Consider the following 21,864-nt stretch of genomic DNA (forward strand, 5'->3'; position numbering starts at 1 on the left):
AACATTTTTGTCATTGGATCTGCCAGAAATTTAAAGAAGCCTGTTAGTCTCTGATCACATTTGTGATTTTGCCATTTTTTCCCCCTTGTACTTTGAATAGGTTTTGCTTTGAAAATTTTGATGCTAATTGAGCTCATAAAAGTTCCTGCTTAGGTATTATGCTCTATCAAAACAAGAGTACTATTAATTTTATTTAAGGCCCATTTACATGGCGTTATGTAATATTTAGTTTTAATCCTAGGGAGTTTCGGAAGTTCTATTTGTGCTTGTGTGGAACTATTTGTCTAGGAGTTTTTGTTGTTGTTGTTGTTGTTGTTGTTGGGACAGAGTCTCGCTCTGTCGCCCAGGCTGGAGTGCAGTGGTGCGATCTCAGCTCACGGCAAGCTCTGCATCCTGGGTTCACGCCATTCTCCTTCCTCAGCCCCACCAGTAGCTGGGACTACAGGCGCCCACCACCATGCCCGCCTAATTTCTTTTTTTGTATTTCTAGTAGAGATGGGGTTTCATTGTGTTAGCCAGCATGGTCCCTATCTCCTGACCTTGTGATCAGCCTGCCTCGGCCTCCCAAAGTGGTGGGATTACAGGCGTGAGCCACTGCGCCCGGCTAAGTTTTGTTTTTTAATACAGTTCACATTATTGCTATAGCTGATGTTAGGGTTTGTTTCTGTTATCTTTCTGTTTTGTAACTATTTCCATTTGATATCTTTTTTTCATATGTATATATATTTTTTTGCTTTCCCCTTCCATTGTATTAGGTTTACAGTCTTATTTTATTTTATTTTTTTTTTTGAGACAGTCTTGCTCTTTTGCCCAGTCTGGAGTGCAGTGGCCCGATCTTGGCTCACTGCATACCTCTGCCTCCCGGGTTCAAGCAGTTCTCCTGCCTCAGCCTCCTGAGTAGCTGGGACTATAGGTGCCCGCCACCATGGCCGGCTAATTTTTGTATTTTTGGTAGAGATGGGGTTTCACCGTGTTAGCCAGGATGGTCTCGATCTTCTGACCTCGTGATCCACCCGCCTCGGCCTCCCAAAATGCTGGGATTACAGGCGTGAGCCACCGCATCTGGCCTATGGTCTTATTTTAATCATACTAATAGTTACCTTTTTTTTTTTTTTTGTTTGAACCAGATTGTTTTTATTTTTCATGTTTCTAGTGACTTCTTTCCAGCAAAGATGCTTTTTTCCCTGTCTTACTCTGGAGACCAAATTGCTTTGTGTTTGGACAGGGTGCAGTTTAGGTAGCTGGTTCTCAGGGAAATTTTTCCATATTGAAAAGGATTAGGTAAGGGTTCTGTTGTTACACGCTGCAGCCAGGGTGGCCCCGATGAGCAGGGACCTGGGATTCCCTTTACCCAGCACAGAACATGGTCTTTAAATTAGGTACTAAGAATGTGTTTTTCCTGTTGAAGGGTTTTATAAATTAAATAGCTACACAATTGGCTTTTGGGAGGATAAAGGAATGAGAGTGGTAAGGTTGTTATGTTAGAGGGTGATAAAGCTGTGAGGCTTTTTCCCTCTTTTTAAGGATTTCTAACCTGATTATCTAAGTTACCTCAGTCCCATGTCTTTGCACCTTGGAGAATGCAAGCTGTTAATTTGCAAATGTTTTTGAGTAGGATCAATCAGTGAAATTCCATGTTGGTTCCAGAAATCCCTTTGGGTATCTCAGTCAATTCATGATGCACAACTGCTTTGAGTTACCTGCAGGCTACCCGAGAAGTACATATACAGATGCCCTTCTGTTTTTTTTTTTTTTGTTTGAGATGGAGTTTCGCTCTGTTGCCCAGGCTGGAGTGCAGTGGCACGATCTTGACTCACTGCAAGCTCCACGTCCTGGGTTTACGCCATTCTCCTGCCTCTGTCTCCCCAGTAGCTGGGACTACAGGCACCTGCCACCACGCCCGGTTACTTTTTTGTATTTTTAGTAGAAACTGGGTTTCACCATGTTAGCCAGGATGGTCTCGATCTCCTGACCTTGTGATCCTCCCACCTCGGCCTCTTCAAAGTGCTGGGATTATAGGCATGAGCCACTGCGCCCAGCCACAGTTGCCCTTCTTGCGAAAACGTTACTGAGACATCTTACTCCCTCACTGGAGCACAGGACATTACTTTTACAAGGTGGTACCAAGAACATGTATTATTCTATTAAAAAGTTTTCTATGTTCTAAATTCCAAGACAATTGACTTTTGGAAAGTAGAGTGATGTGGTTAAGTTACTGAACAGTGATGTTATCTGGAAATAACTTAGCTTCTGCCTTCCCTGTGCCAGTTCCCCCTTAGGGCTCTCATCTTTCACTATTGCAATTTTCTGTCCCTTTAAGTCACCTCCATTTTGTTATTTGTAAATTCCCTTGATATGTATTGCTCATATTTTAGAAAAAAGGTACAGAGTGGTATTTCTGTATGTGCAAAAGTTATATTGATTTATTGAGTTCTTCCAGTGGTTCCTTGCCAGTGATATTAAAAGCAATAGAGGAATTTGGAAAATATTCAGGATTAAAATTAATTGGATCTCATCCAGTATATTTTTATGAGTGGATGAAGGGCTATCTTTCCCATAGCTCAGCTAATACCGGATTGTCATATTGCCCAAAATTACAAACGTTTTGGAAGATTTTCCCTAAGAATAAGGAGAAAAAAACCATCACTGCTTGAGATCTAGTTTTCCTTTGCTTAATTGGTTGGGTGTTGAAGTAAAGTATCAATTTCTCATTGGCTCTGTGTGCTTCAGAATGCTTCCCCTGTCACTCCTAGAATGTCTTGGCGAGTGGGTGGTGTTTGTGTTTGTAGAGGAAGTTCATTGTCATGTGAGTGTGTTGGTCCACGTGCTCGTCCTCAGGCCTGTGCTGCCTGAAAGCAGCGGTTTTGGTTCCAGGGGAACGTTTCTCTGGACACTTAGGATGGTGCCGAGATGGTTAGAAAGTGGTTGCTGGCCTTACCTGTTGGCGAGCGGTGTGAGTGCAGCACGGAAGGTGACGCTGTTCTGTCCTCCCTGCACCCTGTGTGTTCTGGCCCCGTCATCGCTGCTCCCCACATATTGCCCTTTCCTGTTACAAATGAAATACCTCGGTGGTGACAAATCTTGTGAGACATTGCGGGACCGTGTGGGCTGATGAAAGCTCAAGAACACAGGTGCCGACTCTAACGTTGATTCAGATTAGAGTCACGTCGTGCGTTTTGGTCAGGAACCTCGAAGTGAGATTCACATTTCCATCCTATCAGGCTGCATATGATCTCCGTGTGCCCGTTACTGCCGATACTCACTTCCGTTATTTGATTAAGGTGGCGCCTGCCGTGTTTCGCTACCGTAAGGCTATTCCTGTTCTCTCTGTAAGTAGTATTTTGTGGAGGGGCGCTTTATAACCGTGTATATGTCCTGTTCGTCTCAGATTTTTAATTTGTTCATTTATTTATTTGTTAGTGTAGACTCATGGTTTCTGATTTATTCAATGAGTTATAATTCGTTATTATTGTTACTTATTTTGATATTCATATTGTCTCAGTTTGGCTACTGATAGCTGCTTCAAGCCATCTCTGTCCTTTTGACATGTCTTTAATCGTTCTGTGAGCAGCGCCTTGCTTTCTCCTGTAACAAGATGTTCTTGGCTCATCTCGTGCTTTGACTGCCTCAGTCCTGGAATAAGTCATTTCTCCAAGGAGTCCTGGTTTCTTTTAGTGAAGAATGGTGTGCGGAAACCTGCCTTTGGACACTAGAAGTGCCTATTGCTTTTGGGGTATCACTGTTTTCACACCCTCCTATTGGACCAAGCTAAGGTTGTATGTACATTCCACATTTCTGTTAATATATCTTTATTATACATTGATAGGAGTTCACCTGGCTACCTTAAATCCAGGCTCACACCACAAGATTCATCCTAGTTTTCTTCCTTTCCGCATTTGTTATTCTCCTTTCACCAGTGAGAAACCCGGTTCCCCTGCCCTCCACATATTGCCTGTGTTGTCCGTGTTGTCCGCTGTGTGGCACCAACCAGCCTCGTTTTACTGCCCCTTCCCATACATGGCTCCTGACCTGTTTGGACGCTCACCTCTCATGCCAGGTGGCCTTCTTACCTTGTCAGGACTCTGACTCTGAGCCAGGGCCCCCTCATTGACTGATCCCTCTTTAGAGTAAAAATGGGAGTTTGCACTTGGCCTGGAAGAACCCTAAATGTCTGATAGAGAGCCATATATTTGGTCATCTCTGAGTACAGTGACAAGGGCAAGTAAAGTAAATGGAGTCATTTAGAGATTGGCTTTGATGGAGAGTGAGGCTTCTACGTCAGGTGGCTCCTGCACCTGCCCTATGTGAGTTTTGTTTCCTCCATCGGGTTGTCAGTGGGGATCAGGAGGGGCAGCCTAGGGGTTACCTCACTCATGGCTGTGTGCATGCCCATGTAAAGAGCTGTGTGACGCTGCCCTGCCGGCAAGCTGTGCATCCTGGCCTGGGGCCTTCCAGGTGAACCTGATGCTGGGAGTGGTCTGTGCTAATCGTGGGAGTCTGGATGTTTAGTGTGCCTGAAAAGAAAGATGTCCTAGTGGGCAGCACATCATGGCGCCAGCTGGATATCTGATTGAGTTCATGTGTTTCTTTTTTTTTTGAGACGAGGTCTTGCTCTGTCACCCAGGCTAGAGAAGTGGCACGATCTCGGCTTACTGCAACCTCTGCCCCCCAGGTTCCAGCGATTCTTCTGCCTCAGCCTCCTGAGTAGCTGAGATTTCAGGTGCCTGCCACCACGCTCAGCTAATTTTTGTATTTTTAGTAGAGACGGGGTTTTGCCATGTTGGTCAGGCTGGTCTCGAACTCCAGATCTCCAGTGATCTGCCTGCTTCGGCCTCCCAAAGTGCTGTGATTATAGACATGAGCCACCACATCCTGCTGCTTTCAGTTTTTAAGGATTACTTTTTACTTAATTTTGTTTTACAACATAAAAAAATTTATGTGGTTCCAAAGTCAAATTGTAAAACAAGGTATAATTTTTTTTTTTTTTTTTTTTGAGACAGTCTCGCTCTGTTTCCCAGGCTGTAGTGCAGTTGCACAATCTTGGCTCCCTGCAGCCTCTGCCTCCTGGGTTCAGGTTATTCTCATGCCTTAGCCTCCCAAGTAGCTGGGACTACGGGTGTATGCATGACGCTCAGCTCTTTTTCTTTTTTCTTTTTTGTATTTTTAGTAGAGACTGGGTTTTGCCATGTTGACCAAGCTGGTCTGGAACTCCTGGCCTCAAGTGATCTGCCTGCCTTGGCCTCCCAAAGCATTGGGATTACAGGCATGAGCTACCACGCTTGGCCATGGTATAAATTTTTGGAAATCTAGCTTGTGTCCTTGTCTCCTTGATCCTGTTCTCTCCCTCCCTAGTAGATAGCCATTTAAAAAGTTCCATGGTTTACCATAAGCACACTGCAACCTCCTCCCCCATAGAAACAGTAGTGGACTGTACGCTTTCACTGTGCTGCTTCCTTTCCCTCTTGCTGTGCTCGGAGGCCGTTCCGGAGCAGTGTACAGCGACCCTCCTCCTTTTCAGAGCTGCACAGGGCTGCATAGTGCAGATGAGCTGCAGGTTCATTCAGCCAGTCCCGTTAGTGGACACATGGATGGTGTGCTGTCTCCAGCTGTTATGGATAGTGCTTTAATGAATTGCCTTGTGCATATATCTTTTCATAGTTTTGCAGATGTATTTTGGAAATAGATTCCGAGAAGTGTGATTGATGGGTCGAAGGGTAAATGCATATGTAATTTTACTAGCGATTGACAGATTTCCCCCTCCACGGGAGGAAAGTTCACTTTCCATTGCTCAAACAATGAATGAGATTTCCTGTTTCCTAAAAGCCTGGTCAATAAATTTTTGGATTTTTCCCAATCTGATAAGTGAGAAGTGATATCTCAGAATAGTTTTAGTTTGCATTTCTGTTCCGAGTGAGGCTGAGCGTCTTTTCATGTGGCTAAGAGCCATTTGTAGCTGTCCATCTCTCTAATTTTTTTATTTTTATTTTTATTTATTTATTTTTGAGACGAAGTCTTGCTCTGTTGCCCAGGCTGGAGTGCAATGGCACCATCTCAACTCACTGCAATCTCTGCCTCCCGAGTTGAAGCAATTCCTCTGCCTCAGCCTCCTGAGTGGCTGGGATTACAGGCACGCCCACGCCTGGCTAATTTTTGTATTTTTAGTAGAGATGGGGTTTCATCATGTTGGCCAGGCTGGTCTTGAACTCTTGACTTCAGATGATCCACCTGCCTTGGCCTCCCAAAGTGCTGGGATTACAGGTGTGAGCCACCACGCCCGACCCCATCTCTCTTAATTTTTCTGTAGGGCTATTGATCTTTTTCTTTTAGAAGCTCTTTATATGTTAAGGGTATTAACCCCTTTGTAACATTTTTCCCCAGTTTTTCATTGCTTGGTTTACTTTTGCTTATGTTGTTTTGTCATTCTTATGCTATGCAAGAGTTCTTGTTTTAAAAATTTTCATGTTAAAAGCATTTTCTTTGTGGATTTTGTGTCAGAATTAGGCAAATTTTACTTGGAGTTTTTTTTCTAGTTTTTGCATGGTTTCATATTTTACATTTTAAGTTATGGTCAGTTTGGAATTTATTCCGGTATATGCTATGGTGAATGGATATACTTTTACCTTTTTCCATATGGATGTCCAGTTACCCCAAAAAACAGTAAAACGGCTACACCCTCCCTTATTTGAGATGCTGCCTTTATCATATATGAAATTTCTATACGCAATTTGGCCCATTTTGAGATTTTTCTTAAAGTTCCATCATTCTGCCATTTTATTCACATACCTATCAGGGGAGCCCGCCCCCGATGGTTAACGTAGGTTCTTTTCTATTCCCTAAGCATCTCGACTGGTTTGAGAAGTAAAGGGAAAGAGAAAGAGAGAGAAATTTTAAAGCTGGGTGTCCGGGGGAGACATCACATGTCAGTAGGTTCCGTGATGCTCCCAGAGCCGTAAAACCAGCAAGTTTTTATTAGCGATTTTCAAAAGGGGAGAGAGTGCATGAATGGGGTGTGGGTCACAGAGATCACATACTTCACAAGGTAATAAAATATCACAAAGCAAATGGAGGCAGGGTGAGATCACAAGACCACAGGATGGGGCGAAATTAAAATTGCTAATGAAGTTTCGGCAAGCATTGTCATTGATAACATCTTATCATGAGACAGGGTTTGAGAGCAGACAACCTGTCTGACCAAAATTTATTAGGCGGGAATTTCCCCCTCCTAATAAGCCTGGGAGCACTACAGGAGACCGGGGCTTATTTCATCCCTTCGGCTTCGACTGTAAAACACAGATGCCTCTAAGAGGGCTGTTCATAGACCTACCCTCAGGGCACATTCTCTTTCTCAGGGATGTTCCTTGCTGAGAAAAAGAATTCAGTGATATTTCTCCTATTTGCTTCTGAAAGAAGAGAAATATGGCTCTGTTCCCTCCGGCTCACAGGCAGTCAGGGTCCAAGGCCATCTCCCTCATTCCCTGAACATTGCTGTTATCCTGTTCCTTTTTTCAAGGTGCCCAGATTTCGTATTGTTCAAGCACACGTGCTCTATAAACAATTTGTACGGTTAACGCAATCATCACACGGTCCTGAGGCAACATAACATCCTCCTCGGAAGATGACAGGATTAAGAGATTAAAGTAAAGACAGGCATAGGAAATCACAAGGGTATTGATTGGGGAAGTGATAAGTGTCCGTGAAATCTTCACAATTTATGTTCAGAGATTGCAGTAAAGACAGGCATAAGAAATTATAACATATTAAATTGGGGAACTAATAAATGTCCATGAAATCCTCACAATTTATGTTCTGCTGCTGCGACTTCAGCCAGTCTCTCCGTTCAGGGTCCCTGACTTCCTGCAACACTTACCAATACCACAGTTTTATTTTTAGCCTTTATAATAAACTTCACTTATGGTGTGGCTACCTCTCACCCCTGCCCCCTTTACTGCTTGACTTTTTCATCTTCTTTGATCTTACAGATGAACTTTATAAATCAACTAATGTAGCTTCAGGGATGCTACTTTTATTTATTTATGTTTGTAATCAACTTACTTAGTTCTAGTAATGACATTTTCATTTATAAAATAAATTTAGGGAGAATTCTTAATGTTGAGTCTTAATCAGTACTGTGCTATGTCTTTCCATTCTCTTAGGTCTACTTTTGTTGACTTTAAGTAGTAGTTTATAATTTTCCTTATGCAAATTTTAGACATTTATTGTTAAGTTTATGCTTAGATATGTCATTGTAAAATTTATTTTGCTATCATAAATGGAATTTTCCCTTCTACTTTTTATATGAAGGCTATTGGTTTGACAACCTGCTACTTCAATCATTTCTCTCATTGCTTGTTAATTGTTTTTCCATATTATTTAGGGCTTTTCAGACACATTGTATCCTCTGAAAATAGGAAATTTTTACCTCTTATTTTCCAGTTTTATGCGTTTAATTTCGTTCTCTTGCCTGATTGCACGGGGTACCCTTAACACCAGTGTTCAATAGGAGGCTGGAAAGCAGGAGGCTGTCTTGCTCCAGCTTTAGCCAGAGTGCTTCAAGCCTTTCCCTGTTAAATGAGATGCTGACTTCTGGCCTGAGGGAGTATATTTTACCATGTTAAAGAAAAGCCATCACTTTCTGTTTTATTGAGCATTTTTAAACATGCATAGCTCTTGAGTTTTGTCATATGCCCACCTTTTTTTTTTTTTTTTTCCTGCATCTGCAGAGATAATCAGAGGATTTTCCCCTCAGCCTCATTTTACAATGGATTATATTAATACAGTTTCTAATATTGGAGCTACCTGTGCATTCTTGGGATAACTCCCATGAGGTCATGGTATGTTGCTTTCTTAATATACTTAAGGGTTCTCTTCGGCTAAAATTTTATTGAAGATTTAAAAGTTGATACTCATAAATGAAATTAGCTGGGAGTTTTTCTTATGCTTTGGTCGTTGTCCGGTTTTGGGGTTATTGTGCCAATTTCATCACATGAATTTGTAAGTTTCTCTTCTTTGTCTTTGCTCTGAAATAGTTTAAATAGCCTTGGGATTATTGGACTTTTAAAGGTTTGAAGGACTTCCCTTAGGAATTTTTGTATGTGCGGGGATTCCAAGTTCTTTCCTCTACCTTATCTTGCAGGACGTAATGAAGCTATCTGATCTGTGGAGTCTCCTGTAGCAGCTGGTGTCACTGAATCAAGGCCTTCTGCTCAGGGTGGCTGTGGGATCTGTGGGATCTATGGGCTGTGGTCAGTCCCCTGCACAGTCTGACTTTCCCTTTCTTCCCTGCAGGTATGGGGCTGATGTTGACGTCAACCACCACCTGACTCCTGACATCCAGCCCCGATTCTCCCGGCGGCTCACTTCCTTGGTGGTCTGCCCCTTGTACATCAGCGCAGCCTACCACAACCTCCAGTGCTTCCGGCTGCTCCTCCTGGCAGGAGCGAACCCCGACTTCAACTGCAATGGTCCTGTCAACACACAGGGATTCTACAGGGGCTCCCCTGGGTGCGTCATGGATGCTGTTCTGCGTCACGGCTGTGAGGCAGCCTTCGTGAGCCTGCTGGTGGAGTTTGGAGCCAACCTGAATCTAGTGAAGTGGGAATCGTTGGGCCCAGAGTCGAGAGGAAGAAGAAAGGTGGACCCTGAGGCCTTGCAGGTCTTTAAAGAGGCCAGAAGTAAGTGGCTTGAGTTCGGCTCTGACTTGTGGGCTGGGTTGATTGAATGAATCAAGATGTAGCAATAAACAAAAAACAAAAACCTCCAACTGAGCACTTGGCCAGAATCTTCAGTTAGCACTCGCAGTCTTCCAGATGGTTGTTCAGATTGATCTTCTCTTTTTAAATTCCTGAATACCAAGAACTGGTATCAGGGAATCTCTAAAAGTACATGTGTATTGTCAGAACTCCTTGAATTATGCTGCTCTCTCTCTCTCTTTTTTTTTTTTTTTTTTTTGAGACAGGGTCTTGCTCTGTCACCCAGGCTGGAGTACAGTGGCGCAATCACAACCATGTAACCATGACCTCCTGGGCTCTCGCGATCCTCCCACCTCAGCCTCCCAAGTAGCTGGGACTGTAGGTGCACACCATGCCCAGCTAATTTTTGTATTTTTCGTAGAGATGATGTTTTGCTGTGTTGCCCAGGCTTGTGTTGAACTCCTGGACTCAAGTAATCTGCCTGCCTCAGCCTCCCAAAGTGCTGGGATTACAGGCATGAGCCACTGCCCTAGTCTAAAGTTATATTCTCTTTATCCTTTTGCTCTAATTTGTGGCCCCAGATTCTTATAGACAGTGACTTCTTTTATGCTGGTTTTTAAGTGAGCCCTTAAAACAAATTGCAAGCGGGGCTTTCTAGGGTTCCTCACTCTCCTTTCAATTCCACTGAAGTTTCGCTATTTAGGACTGTGTGATAAGCCTAAGTTTTGTTACAATGAAGTTCCTAGTCTGCTTATTTATGAACAAAGATTTTGTTCGCGATTAATGCATTAATCACACGAGAGCTTGGAATCGATCCGTAGCTAGGTCTTGTTGTCTGAGGCTCTCTGTGGGATTCAGACATTGATCTCATGTGTCGTCTTTGACTTCCTGCCCACGTGTCAGCCCCTCCCACCGCTCCCAGTCTGGGTCTTGAGACATCCAAGTTGATAACCTCTTCCTTCTCCGTGCCTCTCAAAGGACTTGAAATTCATTGTGTTTTTGTTACTGGATTTCCCTAAACCAGTGATTAAAGCATGCTCCTGTGTAGCCTTCCCGCAAATAGTTAATGAGTGGCCAGCTGGGAACTATACTGATAGAAAAAGCAGCTTGCATTTATGACCATTCCACTCCTCAGCTTCCTCGCTAATCGAGACAGAACTTGGCTGCGCTCTTTTCATTGGGGGCAAAGTTGTCAGCCTGTGCCCCTCAAGCACCGCTTGGCCTGTGTTCCCCAGGCTCTGGTGGCGCTTCAGGGATTGACTAAGGGAAGAGGCTGACAGAGGCTGGGCGTCAGCGGCCTGCACCTGCTGGGGCCTTCAGTGGTCCACTCTGATTTCTTTCTCTAGTGCATTAAACATGGTCAAGTTGTGACCCAGGGAGCAGATGCCCTGGGTTAACCAGGCTGGAAAGGTTTGGCTCCTTCCACCGACAGAAGGAGCACATAATGAGACCTTCCGCCCTTGGGCCTGCCCTCCTCATCCATCAGGAAAAGCCATCACTTTGTGTTTCGCTGAGCATTTTGAAGTTGGTAGTGAGCATTTGTGCACTTCTGGCTGCCAGTCCTGGCTGCCTTTGCTCTCTAGAGCTAGGATAGAATGAACCTTCCTCTATCCCTCTCTTTCTTCCCACGGCCTCCAGGTGTTCCCAGAACCTTGCTGTGTCTGTGCCGTGTGGCTGTGAGAAGAGCTCTTGGCAAATACCGGCTTCATCTGATTCCTTCGCTGCCTCTGCCAGACCCCATAAAGAAGTTTCTACTTCATGAGTAGACTTCGAGTGCTGCGGTTGATTCCAGCAAGGGAGAAGGTGATCTGCAGAGAAGGTGGACACCAAACCCTGAGTGCTGTGCTGCTGGTGGTATCCTGATGGCTGTTGCTACTGAAGATGTCGTCGTGGACTGTCATTGCTCCTCAGGTGCCTGGGCCGCCGAACAGTCCTTGGGTCATTGTCAGCTGAGAGGCTCATACAAAAGTTATTATTGTTTTTCCTAAATTCTCTTTTCTGGATTTTCAGTTGCATATTAATGTAACGGGCCATGGAATGTGTACATGTAGGGACTGAGGTTGGAGGCCTACGAATTTCCCTGTAGGGAGGACTCCTAGCACTTCTGGAACTGTGCTTCTCTTTATTTTTCTACTTCTCAATTTGATTGTTCGATTAAAGCCTTCTAGTATCTCAATGAAAAGGGAGTTTTGTAAGCAAAGTAGAGGACAGAAATGTAGACATGAGCTTGCTGGTTTTTCCCCGCTCCTGGGGTAACACATGCTTGTCATACATGCCCCTTCCTTGCCACTTCAGTATTCTGTCTTTGTGGTGGAGGTCTCCTAGCGATTGTCTTCATTCAAGGGTGGTTTCCTGGCTGCACAGCACCTGTTCCAATACCTTCTGTGCCTCTCATCAGGTGTCATGATTTTTCTGCCACTTCACCTTAGGGAGCGTCCAGTGATTGATTTTAGGAGGCCCACACCAAACTCCCCAGGAAATGACTGCCTTCCTTGGGACTAAGGACCGTTCCAACAGCATTCACTGCCAGTTCTAACAGGCGAGGAAATGCCCGAGGCGCTGTCTTCTATCCCCCACACATACCAGAAAGTGAAAAATGCAGCAAGTCCTCTGGGTGGTTCTGAGCCTCCAGGTGCATGCTGTCCAGTGGACAAAACATCTGGCGGTTGGTTGATTGCTCTTTTGTCTTGGTAGCTGCTTCTAGAATCTCTGCAAGGGGATGGCAGTGAGGCCAGAAGTCTTTCCCTGGAGAGACATGGCCTGGGTGATCGCTGCTGATACCTTTGGCTGCGTGGGTGGGGCTTCCCCTCACCCAGCCCAGGGCTGCACAGCCAGCTTGAGGGTCACTGGCAGGTGGGCTGGTGGCTGCAGCCTCAGAGCCCTCCCAGGTTGCTGCTGTTTCCAGTGAATCACATTTCATCATTTGAAGCCCGTGAGGACCATTGTGTGGATCCATGGTGATTCTAGACTTCAGATAGATTTAGGAAGGAGCAGATTTCAAATCTGTGTTTAGATTTTCTGTAATAAGAGAATTCCAATTTGTAAAAATTGAACAACGATATCATTTTATTTACTTAGTAGCATCGCTGCGTCTCTTCGCCGGCAGGCAGGGTCTGGCCATTACTACATTCTACAGCCTGAGGATAGAATTCTAGACCCCAGCCCCCTGTGTCACAAATGGGCTCTGTGGGTCGCCCCTGCTGACCCGTGCGTGTGCAGATGCAGTTCCGAAGGGAAGAACAGTCCTCAGGGGATTCAGAGGGGTAAATGGAGGTGTTTCCTCAGCTGAGGTGACACTGTTAGAAGCTGCGATGGTTGTGTAAATGTGGGCTGTGTGCTGTTCCCGAGGGGAGCTTGGGATTGGGTCCTGCTGAAGCCAGGAGGGTCTTCCCCAGATAGGAGAGGATCCGCAGGTGAGTGGCAGGGGAGGGCCAGGACAGCCGCGGCCAGGTGCTGTGGGGGCTTCAGCCTGGGGGAGGGAGTGGGCATGTTCTCTGTGGCACCCAAAGCGGGACTGGGACAGAAATTGGGCTGTGGCTGGGGCAGGCGCTATAGGGAGTTAAGGATGATGATATGGAAGTTGGAGCCACCACAGTGGGCTGGGCCTTGTCACTAGAGGGCGTAGGCAGTGGCTCATCACCCTGGTAGGCTGATAGGGGCTTTCAGGGAGGCTTGTTAGCTCCCTGCACTCTGGCTCTTTACTGGCTTAGTATTTAGCTCCTCCCACCTTGAGTCTCTTCTTCCTGCCACCCTTTGGGCTCAGTGTAGGAGAGGAGGGTGACTTTTCTCGAGGTGAGCCGTGTTGTAGACACATGACATGCTCTGTCTGCTCTACTGAGTGCTTCCTGCAGGGGCCTGTTAAGGATGAGGCCTCCCCAGCCCTGCCCGGTGCAGGAGGTGGCTCAGTTCTTGGAACTTTTGGGAAGCGGCACCTAGGAATGCTGCCTTGTGGGAGTCCCATGCATGAGTGCGCTGGTGTGACCTTCAGGCTGCACAGAGGCAAGGACCCAGGTGTGGTAGCGTGGGCGTCACGCTCCTTTGCACAGCCAGTGTCTGTTTTGGAGGGACGAGGTCACTGCCCCTGGTCTCTCTAGGAGGAATGGACTGAATCCTTGCAGAGGAACCTCACTCAGACCCGGCCAGGGAATGATGTGTCTGGGGAGAGAATGAGCTGGAGGAGGGGGCCTCTCGCAGCCCTTCCCTGGCCTGTGGCCTGGCCTGGCTGGCCTGCAGGTGTCTAGGGTCTCAGCTTTTCATTTGCAGAGGACATGTTCAACTTCCTCTTTGTTCAAGCCGGCCTTTGCCAAGTTTTTCAGAATCCAAACAATTTGGAGGTTCAGTGTCTTGTTTCAAAGCTGCCAAATATGAATCTGAAAACAGGGTGGGCAGCTAAGGTCATTCCTCCTGGTTTTAGTGACACTCCCTTCACTAAAGCTCCCTTTTTCTTCTGTTGGCAAGGACAGGATACAGAATAGGAAAGAGTAGCACTTTCCACCTCAGCACGTTAGGAAATCACCTTCCTAGGCCCTGGGGCACCCAAGTCCCATCTCAGTGAGGCTGCTGCCTGGCTGGCCCGGAGTGCTCCCCAGGAGAGGGGCTCGGTGGCCAGGGGAAAGGAGCCTGAAGGTTGCCCCTGGTTGCATCCCAGGAGCATCTGACTGTCACCACTGCCAGGGCAGCTGCTGGCCGTGGAACAGAGTCCTGGGCCCTGGGCCTTGGCTGCTGTCAACAGATGGGCTGGGCTGGGCCATGGTGGAGTGGGGACAACGCTGACACCTCTGAGGATTCAGCTTTGGAGTCCCGGGTGAGGGTTTTAGAGAAACCCATCAATATCACCCACATTCTGTGACTCTTTGTATCACTCACGTTATTTATATATATATTTATTTATTTATTTGTATTCTGCCTTGTTCCAGAAAAGTGTTTAAGGCAACAATGCTTGTTTTTTTGTGTTTTCTTTTGGCATTTGAAAACTTAGTTAAAATGTACTTGTTAAACAGGTAATTTTAAAGAGAAGGAACAATTGTTTTAAGTAAGTTTTCTTTTTCCTTTTTCCATGAATGGATTTTTCAAATGAAAAGCTCTTGAGAGAAAGAGAGGAAGATACAGCAGCCATAGAACTGAGCTGAGGGAGACTCTGTCTGAGAGATGCGTGGCCTGTGCTTCGCTGCCATCCATGTGGCCTTGGCCAAGTCCCTGTTAACAGAGGCGGCTCCGCTTTAGACAGGGACAAGGCTTCCTGCTGTGCCTTTCCGGCAGGGTTTTATGGGGTCACATGGGAAGCAGTGTGTGACGCAAGCAGTCCCCATGTGCGTGTAAACTGCTGTCCTGGTGACTTGTCCCTCTTCTTAGTGGAAACACATTTGAGGTGATGACAGGGCTGGATGAGCCTGTGACCTGGGAGATCCAGGCTGGACTGTGGGCCCCAATGGGCCAGAGTCCTTGTGGCCCATAGCATAGCACAGGGGACAGAGCGCTCTGTGCAGGTAAGGTGTATAAGAACAACATGGTAAATAATTGATGAAGTCACATTTGTTCAACTTAAAGGATTGTTTTTTGTTTTGAGGTTATTTTCTTCCTTATTTGGATGATAAAATGTCCTTTTATGTAATGAAGGTAAAAGTAGAGGGCAATATTTTTGCTTTTTGAAATGCTCTTGGTTGCAAAACAAAATGTTGGTTGCTGTTTGTCAGCCCCAGAATTTCTTCTTCAGTTCGCCTGTCTCTGAAATCCCAAAGTCAGGGAACCGCAGTCTAGCTGTGGTGCATGTTTACGTATTGGTGAGAAATTCCTCTTGGGTCCCTGAACAGCCTGTACACTGGCGGACAGCACTGCAGCATTTCCACTGCTGCCGACCAAAAACGAGTTTGGAGGTCGCCGTGTGCAGTTTTAGGAAGTGCAAACACCCATGGTGATGGGCCTCTAGCCACCCCTGGATCCATGGGACACGCTCACAGGAAGCTGGTGTGCCTTCTCGGTGAGGACTGCCCCTTGACCTGGACTCTGGGAGCCTGTGGCGATGACACTAGTGTGGGTCTTCTGGCTCTGGGGCTACAGCTTCTGCCTCCTCACTGGCCGTCTGTACTCAGCAAGCAGGCCTGGCCTCCAGGGGCCTGGATCCCTGCCAGCTGGGATTGGACTCTGGAAGTATCTGTTTGGGCCATATGACCTCCTTTCTCACTTACGCCTCACTTCCCTCCTCCCGCTCCAAACCCGAGTCTCTCAGTGTGGAATGAAATAGTTTAGATGCGTACATGATGCACGGTGGTGGGATTCACATCCCAGGAGAATCCCACGGAGAGGAATGTGCAGATTTTGAAGTACACAGTGATGTGTGGAATAAATACTATAAATTCTCAGCAGACAGTGGGATGGAGAAGTGAATGGGGGCAGGAGGGGGACTTCTGTTGCCTTGACATGTCATTGCTCAGTGCCTGGAATGCAGGCGGGTCTCTCTTTTTTATGTTGCTTTGATTTCAAGATCTCTTAGATATACTAGGTAGTGTATGAATGTGCATAAATCCAGTTTGAGAATGGTGTTTATGAAGAAGCTGTTTCGTGCATACAGTTGCTGCTGTAATTTAGCCGGCAGTGCCCTGCCCTGCCCTGCGGTGTCTGCACAGCTCCCACTGCTTCTCTTTGCTGTTGGGCATGTGAGGCATGACTTGGAGGGGGCCTGGTGCCTGGGGACCTGCTGAAGAGAATGCTCACCACCAGCCCTCTGTCTCCCTTTCTGCTTTGGTAATCAACACGTGTTTGCCTGCAGTGGCCGGGATCATGACTGTTTCTGCCCTTGTGCCTAGTTAAGAGCCTTCAAAAGCATAATGGACATTTTTGATATGCCATTGTAACTTTAATAAATGCTTTATTTCCCTCTAATTGCCCTCAAATGCCTTAATTTTGTGGACTGTTTATTTCAACAGGTGGAAGTGTTGGTCGTGTGAAATCTTGGCGTGCACATTTCAAGAAGAAGGGAGTTCTTTTTTTTTTCTTCTTTCTATGGAACGTTTCAAGTGATTGGATAGAAAGAAGGACTCTGAAGCAGGAATTTTCACCTGCTCTGAGGGAGCTTGGGGCTCCAGGGACGTACCCCAAATGTTGCCCAGTTTGAAACTCCCTGACAGCCTGTTTTATTTAGTGGCTCGTGGTTTCCAGTTTGAAGAGAGTTGTGCCCCTAAAAATGTTTGAAACCCGTGGCTTTCAAGTAAGGTGCCATTGTCCCCACAGTGTTCCATGGGGTGGGGGGTGATGGAGACTGTGGGCAAGCCTGTTGCTTTTGGCCCCCTGTTGTTACATGGGACCTGTTTTGACAGTGGGAGGGTGAGATGTGAAGATTCGGGATGAACCTGGAATGAACGAACTAAATAAAGACATGCATCCATCTGTCAGCGGTTCCTTGTGTGTTCTGCCTCTTCATTCCTTGTCCCGGAACCTCTGCCATCTCTCCTACTCTCCTGCAAAGAAGGCTTTTTATCACGAACAGTCTCAGTCTCTCTTTGCCTTGAAACTAGCTGGATTTATGTGGCAGAGATTGCTAGTTTCCATTCACCATCCACTCTCTCCATCTGTGATAATACAACTCACAGTTTTTAGCTGGACACTCGGATTCCCAGAATAAAGGCTTCATTTCCCAGCCTCCTGTACAGCTAGATGTAACTGTTTACCATTGCTCCTTCCTGAAATCCCATTGATATGACAGGGAATTTTTTTTTAGAGCATAAATCCACTAGGATGATTAAAAATAGCAACGAAATTGGGAAGCTCTCCAGAAAATAGGTGAATGGTAGTTGCCTTAGAAACACCTGAGAAATCTACATTGTAAGAAATAAATGAGAACATCTGAATGTCTGAGTTGTCTTACAGAGCTCCCAGAGGCTCTGGAATTGGCACTTCTAGGTACCTCTGGAAGTAGTTGTGAGATAAGGTGAAACTAGAAGCTGAGGCCTGTTTAAGAAGCCATTAGACTCCCCATTCCACACAGTTGGGCAACTGTGCCTACTTCAAACCAGTGAAAGACCGGAGGAGGTATGCCGCTTTCAGCCTTCAGTATCTCAAATCCATAGCTCAGTCGTATCCTCTAGCAAGAAATAAAGCAGAAAGATACTTCTTTGAGGAATCTCAGTAGCCTAAAAGGAAAGACCTAAAGTTACCCATACATAATGTGGCCCAGAACATGCCCTCACACGTCTTTCAATGCATCCCAGCGAATAAAAGAATTCTGAGATTGAAGGCTGTAAGTTTGCAGATTACAAGGGCTCAGCGAACCTAGTGCCAACACAATGGAAGGGGAAAGCACCTTGCCTTCTTCCATTCCGTATCAGTGTGCACATCCAGGCACGTGAGTGTGAGATTTCAGAACACCGGGGAACTGCTGGAGGGAATGAACAGTACACATGCAGAGTATTAGGAATCAATAGCTTTGCAGTCCTCGGATGCCACATAGGAAACAGGGAATGTGGGCCTTCTTGAATTCTGAAGGAAGATTATTTCCAAATAGATTAAAAGTCATGCCAAAAGACTTGTAGGCTCTTGAAAAATGTATATTCCACACACCCTTTTATTTATTTTTATTTTTTTTTGAGACAGGGTCTCTCTGTCACCTAGGCTAGAGTGCAGTGGCACAAACACTGCTCACTGCAGCGTTGACCTCCCAGGCTCAAGTGATTCTCCTGCCTGAGCCTCCCAAGTAGCTGGGACCACAGGCGTGCCACCATGCCTGGCTGATTTTTTTGTCGAGACAGGGTTTTGCCATGTTGGCCAGGCTGGTGTTGAACTCCTGAACTCAAGCCATCTGCCCGCCTTGGCCTCCAAAATTGCTGGGATTGCAGGTGTGAGCCACCACGCCCGGCCTTTACACAGCTTTTTAAATAAAAGGACTAGAGAATGTACTCCAAAAGGAGAAAACATGGCATAAAGGCAATGGGAGATCCAACGCAAAGAACAAGGTGACTCCCCAGGAGCACAGCAAAAGGAGATTCCAGGATGGCAGCCGTGCACTCAGCATAGAAGTCAGCCAGGTTGGGTTTGGTGTCGGCTCCAGAGAAGATGACTTAACTGTTAGAACACCTGTTGCCTCTGAACATATTGAGGGTTTACATAGGAGCTGAGATTGAATTATTGACAAGTACCTAGGAAACCAAGGGACATAACTCCAAGGAAAACAAATTGGGTAGGAAAGAAAAAGTTACCACAGTAATACTACTATATAATTTAGTTATGAATAGTATTTATATAGTCCTAAAATATAAGCACTAAACAGTAACCATATTATGATAGTACCCTATTAGGAGAATGGAGGGCAGGAGGAGGGCTGATGGGAAGTGTGTGCGAGCAAAAGCTGAGTAATCGTCATTTCCATGGGGAGAAGTGAAGAGAAAATGCCCAGTCTTGAAAAGCATTTTGCCCTTGATTGAGTGCCGGAGAGCACAGCCCGGGCAGAAAGCATACCCCTGAGAGGCCTGTGGGAGAGGCTTTGGCTTCAGTTTAAACCAGCCCAGAAGCAGCACAGCGGAGAGAATCACTGCAGCAGGGCCGAGGGCAGGGCCTCGTGGAAAGCTGTGGAGTCCACACATCCTGGAAGCCCTTAATGTGAGGCAAGGATGGGACCCAGCACTGGCCTCTTCAGCAGCAGCAGAGGCCATCACGGTGAGGGGAGCCACGCGGGAGCACCGAAACTGGGGGAACCTTTCACCTGGAAAGTATGGCATGTGAGGGGGCCGTGAGCTGCAAATGCACAGTTCAGCACCAGAGAACCCGAGGACGGGGAACCCAGTGCTGGAGAAAGGTCTTATGAGTGCAGTGAGTATGGGAAGTTTCTTAGCTGCAACTCCAGCTGCATTGAACACGGGAGTCCACTGTGGTGCTGAGCCTTGTGAGTGCAGCTGACGTGGGAAAGCATTCAGCAAAGGACTCACCTTTCTTTGTTGCCAGAAGGTTCACAACAGAAAGGCCTCATTAATGCAGTAAAGGTTGGAAAACCTGTAGCCATATCGCTAAGTTCATTCAGCATCAGAGAGTTCACACTATAGAAAGTCCTTACAAATGCACAGAAAGTGTTCCGCCAAAGGTCTGCTCTGATTTAGCCCTGGAGGATTTTCAGCTTTAAAATGGCGGTATAGAATCAAGCTGGCTTCACACCCCCAACAGAAAACCAAAATAAATATACAGTGTGAGATTTTCACCAGCAACAACCCAGGACTCAAGTAAGAGAATGAGACAGATTCTGGGGCCACAGAGAAGTGAAAAAACTCCAGGCAGATGGTAGGAGAACCAGACTTCTGCATCCATGATGCCCCTTCCCCGGATTCTGCCTAGCAACAGTTGAGTGGAGAATCTTTCCCTGACTGTATTAGTACACTGCTATGAAGAACTGCTTGAGACTGGGTAATTTATAAAGAAAAGAGCTTTAATTGACTCACAGTTCTGCATGGTTGGGGAGGCCTCAGGAAACTTACAATCGTGATGGAAGGGGAAGCAGGTGCCTCTTCACAAGGTGGCAGGAGAGAGAGTGTGTGTGTGAAGGAGGAACTGTCACACGCTTACAAAACCATCAGATCTCGTGAGAACTCACTAGCACGAGGACAGCATGGGGAAACCACCCCCATGATCCAATCACCTCCCACCTGGTCCCTCCCTTGACTCCCGGGGATTATGGGAATTATAGTTCAAGATGAGATTTGGCTGGGGACACAGAACCAAACCATATCACCGACTCACTGGTTTTTACACTGGGAAAAGTGAGACTGAGGTGGTCAATCAGCTTTCCCACCATGCTAGAATCCCTGGAGGGAGACCTGTCCTTGCATTAACCCACAGGCAGCAGCATGACTGCCTGAAGAGAGAAATCTCTGAGGACAGGTAGTGACAAATGGAGGAGGGGGAACTACCATCCCCAGCCCGGGAGAGACTGCTCTGTAACAGCCATAGGAGATACCAAATCAGAGCAGCTGTTCAGCAGCAGCACGCTGGAGGAGGTATGTTTTCCAGGTCCCTTGGGCACAAACCCCTCACCAGCCTTCTCACACTGCTGGGATAATCCCTTTGGGACCTTCCCAGTTCAGGACAGGCAAAGCTTCCATCATGTACTGGAGTTGAGGTGAGCCTGGGCTTAATGTGCCATGTGGAGCTGAAAAGGAGGCAGTGATCTAGTAGTAAAGACTTGCTAAGCAAAAATATCCAATAAAAACCAAAACAGGCCAGACAGAGAAAACGGGAATAAATAATCCTTCAAGGCAAAGACAGATGTATACCCACAAGAAACAACAGCAAACAGGGAACTGTGACCTCTTCAAAAAGGACAAAGCAAAAATCTAGTGATCCTAACGAGAAGACAGTTTGTGAGCGCTCTGACCAAGAATTCAAAATAGCAGTTTTATGGAGACTCAGGGATCACCAAGAACACAGAAAATCACTTCTGAAATTTATCAGAGAAATTTAACAAAAGATGGAAATAATCAAACAAATCTTGGAACTGAGAAATACATTTGCTGAACTGAAGAACTCATGAGAGGCTCTCAACAGCAGAATGGAACAAGCAGAGGAAAGAATCAGTAAGCTTGAAGACTGTCTCTTTGAAAATACACAGAGGAGAAAAAAGAATGAGAAGGAATGGACATCGCCTACAAGAGATAGAAAATTACCTCAAAAGACCAAATCTGAGAATCACGGGTGTTCAGGAGGGAGCTGAGCAAGGGCAAGGGGTAGAAAGTAGATTCAAAGAAATAATAACAGAGAACTTCCCAAAGCTTGAGAAGGAATTAAATATCCAGGCATGAGAAGGTCTAGAACACCAAACAGATTCCACCCAAATAAGACTACCCCAAGGCATACACTTACTCAAACTCTCAAAGGTCAAGGACAAAAAGAGGATCCTAAAAGCAGCAAATAACATAAATAACATAAATTAATGGAGTTCTGTTTCATCTCACAGCAGAATTCTCAACGGAGAACCATACCCTAACCCTAACCACCTTTAACTTGGGGGGTTTTGGCAGGAGGGAATGGAATGGAATTTTCAAAATGCTTGGTGATTTAGCCCTGGAATGTGCATCACCCAGCATGTTGCTCGGAGTTCAGTGAACAGAAGGAACCTCCTGCCAAATCCCAGGCTTGCGCTGCATAAAAGCCACTCAGTACAGCCTGTTTGGAAGAGCTTTAAGTTGCAGGTCCGGCCTCT

General features: G+C 46.1%; 1 protein-coding gene across 1 annotated transcript in view; it reads left to right on the forward strand.

Annotated features, from left to right (window-relative positions):
* ASB1 (ankyrin repeat and SOCS box containing 1) overlaps positions 1-11,871 on the forward strand; it is a 24,577-nt gene extending 12,706 nt beyond the window's left edge. Inside the window, exons 4-5 of the mRNA XM_011980339.1 lie at positions 9,286-9,671; positions 11,328-11,871. Coding sequence (XP_011835729.1) covers positions 9,286-9,671; positions 11,328-11,455 — 514 coding nt within the window. The 3' untranslated portion in view covers positions 11,456-11,871. The remainder of the gene's footprint in view (positions 1-9,285; positions 9,672-11,327) is intronic.
* The last annotated feature ends 9,993 nt before the right edge of the window (positions 11,872-21,864 follow it).

Source organism: Mandrillus leucophaeus, unplaced genomic scaffold (genome assembly GCF_000951045.1).
Source record: "Mandrillus leucophaeus isolate KB7577 unplaced genomic scaffold, Mleu.le_1.0 Scaffold21, whole genome shotgun sequence".
NCBI lineage: Eukaryota > Metazoa > Chordata > Mammalia > Primates > Cercopithecidae > Mandrillus > Mandrillus leucophaeus.